Source organism: Ammospiza caudacuta, chromosome 2 (genome assembly GCF_027887145.1).
Source record: "Ammospiza caudacuta isolate bAmmCau1 chromosome 2, bAmmCau1.pri, whole genome shotgun sequence".
NCBI classification, from domain to species: domain Eukaryota; kingdom Metazoa; phylum Chordata; class Aves; order Passeriformes; family Passerellidae; genus Ammospiza; species Ammospiza caudacuta.
This window is the reverse complement of record NC_080594.1, coordinates 52,104,412-52,117,261: the sequence shown is the minus strand read 5'-3', so window position 1 is coordinate 52,117,261 and position 12,850 is coordinate 52,104,412. Positions and strand designations below refer to the sequence as shown.

The 12,850-nt window shown below is 43.7% G+C and overlaps 1 protein-coding gene across 1 annotated transcript in view; it reads right to left on the bottom strand.

The window, feature by feature from the left end:
• Nucleotides 1-12,850, bottom strand: part of MTUS2 (microtubule associated scaffold protein 2) — a 159,717-nt gene that overhangs the window by 11,746 nt on the left and 135,121 nt on the right. The window contains exons 7-8 of the mRNA XM_058800039.1: nucleotides 9,235-9,301; nucleotides 2,504-2,718 (exon numbers count right to left, since the gene is read on the bottom strand). Coding sequence (XP_058656022.1) covers nucleotides 2,504-2,718; nucleotides 9,235-9,301 — 282 coding nt within the window. The remainder of the gene's footprint in view (nucleotides 1-2,503; nucleotides 2,719-9,234; nucleotides 9,302-12,850) is intronic.

The following is a 12,850-nucleotide window of genomic DNA, read 5'->3' as shown; positions in this document are numbered from 1 at the left end:
TGTATATGATGTCTGCAAGCTGAAGCCTCATGAGCATTGCCATGTTCTTTACCCCACCCCTGCTGAAGCCTTTGTTTGTACTCTAATTGCTTCTCAGCTGAACAGCCCCCCTAGGAATGATTATGCCCAAAGAAGGTGAAGGAGTCTCCCCTTGCTGCCACCATCCTTGACAAGCTATTTATCTATAAAGCCAATTAAATATGTCCCAAATTATCTGCAGGGATTTTTCTGCCTTCTGTGTGTTTCATATCCACATTGCAAATGGCTCTCTTTAATCTTCCAGAGTGATGTCCTGTCTGCAGCTTTCCATGGCAGATAGTCAACTTGGCACTGGGAAGCAGCTCTCCTGGATGCTAATAACTTACTCTGGAAGCTTGATCACCTCACTTAACACAAGTCATGTTTATTTCTGGCTATGGAAAGTACCTCAGTTGGGATTTTTAAGGCTTAATAAAGTAAAATCAAGAGGAGCTCTAGTGGGAGAAGTTCAGCAAGCTGCTGGGCAAAACAGCTTGAGCTGAGCACCTCAAGTGAGAAACACTGGCGAGACAGATCACAGCCTTTACTTTGCAATTCTGCCTTTAGCTGCAAGGAGATGTGAGCATGCACTGGCACACAAGATCATTTTGTGAGGAGTTTGGCTCTCATGCTCTGCTACCTCCTCAGAGACAGCTGAACCTCCAAAACCTGACACAGGAACTGTGTCTCCAAACAAATAACAGCTATCTCGTAGTGAACTAAGTGGTGACTGAAGCAACACAGCATGGAAGGTTAAGCTGTGACTGGAAACCATGAAAGTGGGATGAGTAGCTTCCAAATCAGATTTATGGATACAGAAATACACGCAGATCCATGGTCAGAAGGATTTTGCTATTGTTAATGCCTTCAAGAATGCAAATTCAAATCCCCCTCATGCAGATGGGCAGCTCAAGCACGAGGCTCTTCTCATATGCAGTGTAAGAGCTCCATTTCCTTGGCCAAGAAACGTTGGTGAGCAGCTTCCCAGCATGGCCTGTCAGCCCCCACTGACCCAAGAGGGCTCAGCACAGGATGGGTGCACAGCAGAGCAGGAATTCAAAGGGAAAACCTGCTAAAACTCATCATGCTAACTGAACTGTGAATTGAAAATGTGGGCTAAAGCTCTGAGATACTAGGGTCACAGAGGCACTATCTAAGCAATGGAGAGGAATGTTTGTGTCATTTTCAGCAATCAGGGAACACAGAGCTCTGGAGCGAACCAAGAACTATTTGCCCCACAGAGGGAAGGATGTGTTTCCACTGCTCCTCTGTGATGATGAATAGAGTAACAACAGATGAAAACATGAGAAAAATAAGCACACTTCTAGTCAAGTCCTACAATGACTTTGAACAGCTTTCTTGCACTGATCAGCTTGGCAGGAGAAGAATCAACATCTGTTCTTGTGGTCCCGAGAGCTCACAGAAACACTTCAAAGAGAGCAGAGCTGAGCTATAATCTATTTCAGCAAAAAATGAACAAATTCCTTCACAAATGCTGCTGTCAGGTGAGCCAGGGGAGGTAAGCCTTTGCAGCTAGAGCCAACATATTCTACCAGGCAGACTGACACACTGACACAGTGAAAGGAAAAAATTGTCAAGGCTTTTGGGAACATAACCCCTCCTTCATATCAGAAAGAAAAGCAGAAATTTTGAAGGGCATTGAAAGGAAACCAACTTGCATAAACTGAAATGAGAACCAAAAGACATGGCTCAGCATATATTCTAACCATTTAAGAGAAGTATTTTTAGAAATCTGATTTAGCACATAAAGACCTATTTGACAGCACCTTCTAATACATCTTTAGAAATCAGTTCATGAACAGAAATAGGTAGTTTGTCCAGGACAAAACAACCCAGTTGCATTGAGTTCCAGTGTTTGTTCTGACAAAACCAGACAAAAGCAGCTGCTGTTGAGAACACTCCTGCCTACACGTAGAAAGCAGAGCAAGGAGAAACACTTGGGATGTACAGTCCAAGAGATTAGGCTGAGTGGTGGGGCAGCAATCAGGGGATCTGGAGTGCATCATGTGCTTGATGTTTAGGCAGCATGTGTTGCATGGTTGCTATCGCTTCACTGTGTTGCCCTTTAACTAGCAAATAACAATGGGCCGGCTCTGCTGGCCTTACCTGTGTGGTACAGATTCTTATAACTCTTGGTTTTAGTCATAAATTGACTAAAAGAGGTGGGTTGAGGAGCAGGTATGTGTGGGCAGCAGAGCTAATCTTAATATTTTTATTGTAAAACATCAGCAATATTTTTATTGTCATTATGTGAAGACAAGCCATGGCAATGTAATAGACTAGTGTATGGAAGAAACAGTAGAACTAATAGGGAGAAAGAGCAGTAAAGATATTCAGGATGACATTTTCCCACCCATAACTCATTACCAGTGTCTTCATGTTGGAGTGTTCAATGTATTTCATTACCTGAACCCAATCAGGACTAGAGTGGACTACTCTTCAAAGGCAACAGGTGGAGACTGACCTGATCCTGATGCTGCAATTTGGCTTGTTCCAGCTGCAGCCTGTGCTGCTCCTGCAGGCTCTCCTTCTTGGCCTGGTACTCCTGCTGCAGCCGCTGCTCCAGGGCCTGCATCTCCTGCTGCTGCTGCCTGCGGAGCTGCTGCCCCTCCTCCTGGAAGCGCCGCTCCAGCTGCTCCTTCTCGCTCTGCAGCTCCTTCCATCGCGCTGTGTTGAGCTCTGTGGAGACAACACCACCACACAGTCCCCACGCTGCCCTGGAGCAAGCAGTGGCATTGGACCTGTTGGCAGGGCAATGAGCTCAGTGCTTCTCCCCACTCTGTTGTACAAGGGGTATGACTGACCACTTGTATCTCATACATCCCATTTTCGAGCTGTTCGAAGCTGCTCATCCCATAAGCCTGTCTCCAGCTCCAGCAAGGACCATTCAAATCCATTCATGCACACTTGCTTAAAATATTTTTGTGTTCAAACCACTATCTTGTGTGCTTCATGGCATCAGAGAGCGCAGTGACTGACTGATACTAAAGGCAATCAGAAAGTGTGAAATTTTTACTCTGTTGAACTAACCCAGTGGCTATGTCTCAGAATCCACACCAGTGTTTTCCAACAGTTCTATCAAGTCAAGGAAAATCAGTCCATTTCCCCATTTGGTTCCTCACCTTTATTGTCCCCCAGGTCCCAGGAAAGCACTGTCACAAACACTGTGTCCTCAGCCATTTGCTTTGCTAAAGAACAGTTGCAAAAATCCAGATATTGAAGACTTGATGCAAGATGGACAAGATCAGCCAGAGTAAATTTACAGAGCAAGCTTGCTCACTTGTAAAGATCTAACAGGTAAGCAGTGATTAAAATCATCCTGACCATAACATTCAGAATATTAAAGGAGAAATGGGTTTCTAATAGCACTGCTAGATCTTCTTTCTGATTTAGACCCATAGTTGATTTAGAAAGATGATCAGGTTTTTGAACAAACTGCATATTTATCCTTCCCTTGCCTTTCAAGATGCACATGCCATGCACAGACCCATGTGGCACTGCAAGTCAGAGGATTGGGAGCAGTTGTCTTCCTGCTGAATGCTTCAAACCCATATTAATCCTATGACAACATAATTGTTCAATATCTGTATCTTCCTACCTCTTTCTGCTGCAGTGTCAGACTGGGCTCATTTTTCCCAGGATAGCAACAGTTTGTCCAAGTTACCAGTGCTGTCCCCACAGCCTATGTTAGGTGCACCCATGCCAAGTAGTTTGGACACCCAAGCTAACCATTCCCTTCCCCACATGCCTATTTTTCACCCTATTTAGAGCTCTGCTTCCACACTTACTGGACACCAATATTCAGATTTGCTCAGTATGTCCAGACAGAGAAACGCTGCTGTGTGACATTCACATTCTCCGAAAAAATCCCTTTGCCCAAGGTTTTTCTCCTGGGAAGCTGAAAGGCAGCGAGTGAGGCCTCAGAGAAAAGGAAAACAATTCTTATCTCATTTGTTTCTTCTGTATTGTTGTGCTCATCTGGAATGTGTTTGGAGATTATTTACCCATAGGGGATTGTTTCATTGGATTCTGGTGTGAGTTGTTTGGACTCATTGGCCAATGGGGGCCAAGCTGTGTCAGGGCTCTGAAAAGAGTCAGGAGTTTTCATTATTATCTTTTCAGCATTCAGTAAGTATCCTTTCTGTGTTCTTTAATATAGTATTGTATTCTTTAATATAATATAGTATAATAAAGTAATAAATCAGCCTTCTGAGAACATGGAATCAGATGCATCATTCCTGCCTTTGTTGGGGTGCCCTGCAAACACAATACTGCTGGGCTCCTGTTCTGATTCTGGAATTTTCTGGAGCACTGTGGGGGGACTCTGTCCGTGTCAAGTTGTGTGCTCCTGATTGAAAGAGAGTGAACCAGTGAGTTCAGCACCTCATTGGCAGCACACAGAAGGCTTTCCCACTTGCCTTATATCCAGAATGGAATGGTACATTAGCTGGAATATCTTGTCTCCTGGCAGTCTGGATTAGGGCTCTAAACCCTCTCTCCTGTTTTTTGCTTTTTTATTATCTTTGGCATGTAAAGTGATCCCAGAGCAGGAGGGGTTGTACTTGCAGCTCTGCCTTCAGTAGAATTCAAACTTACTCAGGCTTTAAATAGGGGATGTAATGAACCCCATCTCTCTCCGGCCTCTCTAATGAGATTACCCAGCACACAGGGAGGGCTGGGAAATGAAACATGCCCTAACCAAAAGAAAGTTCACATGAAACACATCCTGTAACCTGAAATACAAGACTATTCACAAATCAGACCCTGATGCAGGTGCAAAATGGAGGGAAGAGGGAGGCAGGGGAAGTGAGCTTGCATGGCATGTTCCCCATACACCCAACAATGCTACTGGAGGCAGAAAATGAGGCAATTTGCCCTATTCAGAATATTAAACACCTCTAATGGGAAGGAGTGATCCCTATCATAAGTGTCAGACTAAGACAAACGAGGCTGAGGACTGAAGTGTTGAGGAAAAATTGAATCTCTTCTTATCAGGGAGATGGACTTTGTGCCCAGCTCTCCTGGGACAGCCACGGCAGAAGGCAGCACCCATGGAGCCCAGCGGTTTGCAGCTGCAGCTGGGACAGCCTGTCCTGCTGGAGCCAGCTGTGTGGTCCTGGTGAAACAGCTGGGTCATCTCCAGCAGGGACCCCATAACAGATGCCTGAACAGGTGACCTGCTAATGCTGCTGGAAAACTCTGAATTTATCTTTCAGGCATCAAGACAGGGATACTGTTAAAGTGAGCTACTCTTGTGGAAGAAAGAAAAAATTACTCTGGAAAGTTACATGAATGTATTACTGACATGGAACAAGACAAGCAGAGCACAGCTAATACTGATGTGTTTTGAAGAGTTACACCCTGGTTTTCTTTTTCTTTCTCTGTAGGATCTGCATTGCTGCTCACAGGCTGGAAATGACTCTGACACAAGGTGGCCTTTCCTGGATGGCAGTGTGCTGGGTTAAATGAGACCAGCTACTGCATCTTCCCTACTCCCTGAGCGCTGAGTGCACAACAGATGAGCAAAACCCACTTCAGGCTGGGCTGGGGAGGTGAGGGAAAGGTAGATGTCACCATTGGACTGACCTTCCTTCCCCCACCACACAGTCAGAGCCACAGTGCAGCCTCCCCAGCCCTGGCACTTTGCATTCTGGATGCAGCTTCTGTGGGAACTGGGGCTGGTGCCTTGTGGCCTGACAGAGGGACTGTTTCCTTCTGACATGGGAAATGGGCTCTTCTTCCTGAGCCTTGGCCCCAAAATCACAGACAAATCACAGCCACCACACTCAGGTTAAGCATCCTCTGACTGGGAAGCATATCCAGGAGGAGATGGCATAAAGGCTTTGGCTTTGAAATGCTTGAGAACACAGATAATACACATTTTAAACTTGACATCTCATTGCCTTTCCTTCATCCAGGTTTTTTATGCATCTCCATACCTCTTCTCAACACACTTCATGTCATTGGTCTGACAGTGAAGGAGCAGGTAATTTTGACATTTAATTTCCACTAGTTTGAAGGGAAACAGCTGGTATTCAAAACCTCTTTATTGAAAGAGACTCAGTGTTGCAGCTGAAAAGTGCTTATATTTATAATTTATAAAATCGGTCTCTTGAGTGTAGAACGGTTGCTTGTCATGTTTTCCTAGCCTTGCTATTTCTAGCAAAATACATGAGCAAACCTTATTGCTTTAAATAGCAAGTCCTTCAGTGTTTATAGAGGCCAAGGCTCCTCCCCAGGTCTGGGAAGGGAGAATCACTTTACAATTTTACCCATGCTGGTTTCAGATGCGGTGTGACACTTTCACAGGACTGGGCAGTGTTGTCTGACCTCAGTATTTTGCCTGGCTCCAGAAGGATGCAGGTTTCCCTAAGTTATTTTTACACATGGTCCATTGCTGCTATTGCTTCAGCAATGGTTTTATTTACCACAAGAATTTTCCTTAAACATATATTCTTATTTTTCTGAACAGTGGGTTCTCTGTTGCAGTTTCATTGCTTTGCATAGCAGATTTCTGCAGTTTCTGTTGAAGTTAAAGACTGCACACTGTGAAAACCAAGCACATTCAGCACCCAAATTATAACTTTGAATTACAGCTAAACAACTAAGTGTTGGACTCACTGCCTATATCAAATCTGGCTAGTCCAGCCTTGTTTTACTGATTCATTCAGGCATTTACATCAGTGAGTCTGACATGGTGAATTTACACATGAGAAATCAGGAATTTCTGACCAACACCCATGCTGTTTAACTGAACAGGTTATTTTTAAATTAATGAAAACTTACTTATTAAAGTAATGGAAGAAAGTCAGAACTACAGCTTGGTTGTAGTCAAAATAATATGCTCTGATTTTCTCTGAATTTCTTCATAGAATCATCCAACATTGCTGTTGTCAAATAAAGGACTGTTTCATTCTTCATTTGCATCAATAATGCACAATATTGTACAACACACTGATCCATCTGAAAGTGAGACCAAAATAATCCTCCTATAGCACAGGTGGGCTGGATGTGTCCAGGAGCACCCTCATGCTTGCAGTAATAACCTCAGCTTGGACTGTTTAGAGACTGCAAAGAGCTGCACTGATGAGAAATGTTCTCATTTACCATTTCGCCTTGTCCACAGATTTAAAACATTGGTTGTTTCACAAAATTAAGTTTTGTAATTTTATACCAAAGGAAAACAGACTGTGCAGCAATTTTTGACTTATACTAAAAAGCACAATAATTTACCTCCCATACATAATAGGATATGGGATATATGCTAGGGATATTTAGGGATATATGCTAAGATTTTTATTGCTGATGAATTATTTCACATTCTGCCGAAGTGCAATACCTGCACATGTTCATCTTTTTGTTTGTCCCTGGTGGGAGTGGTTCTAGCTGGCCATGCTATCTCAGGGTTGCACAGAGAGGATTTCCTCCACTCCTCCATGTCTTCCGGAGTGATGGGAGGAAGAGGTGGCCTGTAATGACTCCTCTCCATTACACATGCCCACAGGACCTGAGGAAAGGACTGTGTCACACCATCTTTTCCCTTTCTGAGAAAGAAAGCCCATAGACAACTCCAGCTTATCTCCCTTCTGAAGCAGTGCAGCTCAGGGTGCTTTCCTGGGGTGTCTGTGGTTCTTACCAAAGCTGTCCCCACACATGCCACCAGGTCTCAGCTTTGTGCAGAGGAGGTGTCTGTTGCTGCATGTGCAAGGGCAGGCAGAGCAGGGATCTCCTGTTACTGAGCATGCTGCTCTGAGACCCCCAAACTGACACCAGTTATACCCCTGGCAAAGTTCTCTTCTCCAGCAAAACCACTGGGGATGTGTGCTCATTTCAGCTGTACAAACATGGTGTAAATGGAAGCAGAGCTCTTTATCTCCAGCACTGAATGTCTCTTTCCTTCCCATGTCACCACCACTTAAGAAAAGCACTCAGGAAAATGAGCAAACCCAACCTGCTAGATTGAGGTAGGGCTCTCAAATGAGAAGTGGCTATTGAACTGAGAACTTCAGGTGTGCCCTGCCTGAAGAAAGCACCAGTGGCAACAATTCTTCTGTAAGAGCTGTGGAGATGCAGAGGATGGAGGAAGGCAGGCATTGGGGAATAACTGGAATCCTGTTTTGCCATTGCTGCAGTATACACTGGCCATGGGGACAATAAAGCTCTTTATGAAATGACAAGCAGCCAAAGCATTTCAGAGGGGCAAAGCAGGGAGCACAAGATGTTGGGCATCTGAAAAGAGCTGTGCTCAGCTTTTCTGAAGTGGGCTGTCATAGGCAAGGTGAAGGCAAAACACAGGGAGGATCTGCAGTTCTGCCCATCCCACAAGGGTTTGGCCTGAGCCTCCCTTTGCTGGCCACTTGACACAGTCTGTACTTAATGGGTGACCCAGGAACTGGTTTCCCACATGCAGGGAAAGCTGAGAGGTCCCTCCTGTTCATAGCTCCAGTCATCAGTGGTTCCAACACCTGCTGGTACTCAAGGTGTGCCCTGATGCAGTGGTCCTGCTCTCCTTTTGCCTTGAGGTAGATGAACCCAACATCACATTCATTCTGGAGAGATTTAAGCCCAGAAGAACTCAGCCTGTTGGCTGAAGCCAGAGCAAAATCCCACCCTCTCTCTCAGGAGTGGCAGTATCTTTACACTCTCTCTGCTGTCTAGATCAGAAACTCAAAAGGAAAAGAGGGGCATGCAGATATACAGGGAATACACAGACCAAATGGGATGCATTGCTCTTTCTGTCTCTCAACCAGCAAGAGATCTTAGAGATATTAACAAGCAAATTCTGAGCTTGGTGTCCTTTGGTTTGTAGCTGAACTGTGAAACACAGCAATGTTCATAAGCTGGTTGTTCATGCATTCCCAGTCACTGTGCACTGCAATGGTCCCAAGCTCCCACTTCTCATCACACTGTGCTTTCTTCTCAGCAGTGCTGGTGTTTGAGGACAGAAGCTATGGATTCATGGAGAGCAATTTGTATAGCAAAGATGATGCACAAGTGTGTGTGGTGAGGAACTCATCTGCACAGCGAAGAGGTAAAATCAAGGTTCCCTGCACAATCACACAACCCTTTGCCACTGGGCTTCAGAAAACATTTCACCATGGAGGTTCCCCAGGATCAGGTCACAGGGAATCAAAATAACTGCTTTCATGTAAAGTGAGAAAATCACTTTGTTGTTACTTTTGTTGTACTACTTACCAACTTCCTCCCTGATTTTTTCAAGCTCGACTCCTAACTCCTTTATTTTCACGAGGGCATTTTCATTCTGTTTAAGGAAAAAGAGAGAAAAATATGTATAGCACCCAGGTTTATCCCAGATAAGCACTTTCACATGTTCATTTAGTAAAGCAGATTAGATACTACTTTTTCTTTTTTTTGGTTTAGGGGATTTTTAGGGGAGGGGAGTGGGATTATAATGAACTCATTCAGTTTTTAAATCAAGCTTAGGAGCTACAACTCGTGGGCTACAAGTACCTTGTATGTCTAAGAGTACATGTACACACACTCCTGTACACACAACAGTGCAGAATACTCTGTTAACTCCTATGTGTCAACAAAGACATCTCTATTTTTTAATAATTTTGTGGTCAGTGTATCATTTATGGCTGGACTGCATGTACAAGATGGATGTATTAAAACTGTTAAATTTTTTTCATCTATTTAAGCCTGCATTTAGCCACGTCCAATCATATCAATACATTCACAGAGTCAAACTCACAGAGCAGATTGCTGTACTCACACCATTTTATGCATGGTGAGCATTCCCATACAAACACCACTAATAACCTGATGTTCATGGCCATCTCCACATCTATTTCTGTGATTTTATTTATTTATTTATTTATTTATTAGGGCCCCTTTCCTTGACTAGTCTCAAAAGAAATCTGAATATTTAAGGAGTAAAACAGATTAATTGGCTAAAGGAAAATTAAAATGTATTTACATGAGCAATGTTAAGGTGTTATTACCAAAATGCAAGGACTTTGACAGCAGATATCTGACTAGTGCTGTGCAAACTGACAAACAAAATTCTTATCTCCATCCACTGGAGTACAATAAATCCCAGCATAGCAGTTCAATCATATGGGCACTTTAAATTGGGATGTATCATGAATTCATATTAGAAAGAAGACAAAGGAATGTACCCTGCTGGAAAGATCACTAATGATTAATAAAACTAGATCAGGTTACTATAAATATGTCCCGGGTTAGAAAAGGTCAAGAATCCTTAAAGGACACTACAGAAAAATCATATTCAATACAAAAAGCAGTGCAACAGTAAATTGAATTAAAAGGAGTCCTAGGAACTAAATCTTTCTGTATTAAGCAAGCAAGGCTAATAAAAATCTAGGGCACAGACAGGATTACTTTGGCTGCAGGATACATAGCAGATAAGATAGCAAGTCAGTTTTATATTACAGAAATGAAAGTGGAAAAAAAATTCAGAACTTAATGTTTCTGTGTATTTTTCCTGCCCCTAACTTTTAACTATGTTAAGAGAAGTAACACAACTTCATTTCTAGTAATACCAGAATAATAGAATCTGGACTTTGAATTAATCCCTTACATACTGCCCTTTTGGGATGATTTCTACCAGATCCAAACTACATCCATTCCAGAAAGTTTGCTGTAAATGGAGTGATAAACTGAACTGATTTGAGAGCCTTGACGGCTTGAGGAGCCCCAGATGATGTGGGCATCTTTCTCATTCAGTTATGGGCAGAAGCAGGAGTGCAGGGCATGGCTCCCCCAGTGGCTCCTCCTGGCTCCATACCCTGCTGAGTAATGCACAGGGGGCCGTGTGCCAGGACTGCAGAGTGCCCAGTCCTCACCCACTGCTTTAGGCTCAGAATAAAATTATGTGGATTCTTACAGATTTCTTTTTCTTAATTAGTCAAAAAGTTATGGGAAAAAAAAAAAAAGTCCAGATAAATACAGCCTGATATAGCAAAAAACCAGATTCCTTCACATAGATTCCCAAACCAGCAGCCTTACAGGAGTAAGGTTTCCCCTTTTGGAGAATATCATTGCATCTGCCCATATGGTGTGTTTAACTCACTGGAGTCACTTTCAGAAGTGCTCTTGACAGACTGCCAGGCCTGGTGCCCTTGGAGGAGGGTGCTCAGGGATACACAGGACTTGGAGATGGGAAGCACCCACTTGAGTTACCAGCTCTCATTCTTTGAAACAGAAGCCATTCAAAGCAAGGGAGCTCTGCACAAATCGTTGCCATCACATACTGATGAGCAAAACTCAATGGGATTGTTAAAAGCAGGTAAAACCCCCATTTTTTGGGAGGAAAAGCATAAAAAATTTTGATTCCCCATAAGAAATATTACATTTTACATGATGTTTTATGTTGGCTAAGGTTTTTCCTTCCCTTGAGGACACTTGGTGGTGGGATCCTCTCCAAAAATGTGGAGAACTGCCATGGTGCCAGCTTAAACATGCTATCCCATAACTCCAGCTCCAGCATGGGCACCAAGCCACCAGGGCAGTGGGGGTCATGCCTGCCTCCCACCACGCTGGGGCTGTGGTTTCCAGAGCAGAGCAGCCCCTGGGGCTTCCATGGCAGCCAGATCAGCACAGCTCAGGTGCCTTGGCTGTCATTTTACTGCTCTGCCAGTACTTCTTGCACTGTGTTTTATTTTGGTCAGAGCTTCCTGTCTGCTCTTTGGGACCTTATATTTCCTGGGAGATCAGAAGCACAAGGGTAGCCCTCAGTGCCAAGGCCTCCAGTAGTCCCTCTTTCTCAGAGGGCTCTTCTGGAGAGCAACAGCATGAGTCCTTATCCTCCTCTTGTGGAAGAGCAGCGAGGTGCAGCTTTGGCTGATCATCAAGTCAGCCTCATGATTTCCTGGATGTGCAGTGAACTCACAAATCCCTGACATCTCCTGTAACTGGAACCTGCTTTGTCAGTGTGACACGATGGGTTTGGCCTGCACATGTTCCTGCGACACTGTAAACATGACAGCAGTGCAAAACAAAAGAGCCCCTGCTTGTTATCAGCAGTGTGGCTCTGCAGATAAGCAGCACTCCACTGTCAGTGCAGCCAGGGAACTGGGAATGCCAGAGCCAAGGAAACCAAACATTACAGTAGGCAAATCTGGATCTGACTTTGGAATGTAAAGCTACCACGTTCAGTGCTGAGATTCCTTTACATCCACTGTCAAAACATCAATGCAATTGAAAACTTCACAAGCACACAAGGAAAACTTCCCCAAAACAAATGGATAAGAAACCAAGTCAAGAGGATGTCCCATTGGGTTAATCAGTCTTCATCAATTATCTCAACAAAGTATTTGAAAGAGAAGACAAGGTAAGAAGCAGTAGAGCAAAGAGTTGAGGTGCCCTTTTGTGTCCACTAAGGCTCAGCATACCAAAGGAGTCTTGCAGGGATTCTCTACTAGGTCACCACTTGGAGTTGAGCCATTGCAGGTGAGCATCCAAGGGCCAAATGTAACTCAGGTTTAGTAAGGTTCATCGACTGTACACACCTGTTTTCAGTAGGTGAAAAGATCAGAGACCCCGTAAGGAGATTGTGCAAATATCCACCATTTCCAGTGCAACAGTTAAATGGCAAGGAAGAAAAAATATTGCTTTGATGTGGTCTGGAATTCCCTTTTTTAATGCCCAAAAATGTGAGACCAAAACAGTGCATTTTGCACAAATCAAAATGTCACATTTACTTTTCACGTACTTTTATGAATGATGGACTGCATTACTTTTTAGAAAAATTATGACAAAGGTCTTCTGTTGGCTGCATCCCAAGAAATTACTCTGACAGTGAAGTAATTTTCATAAAATAAGATTA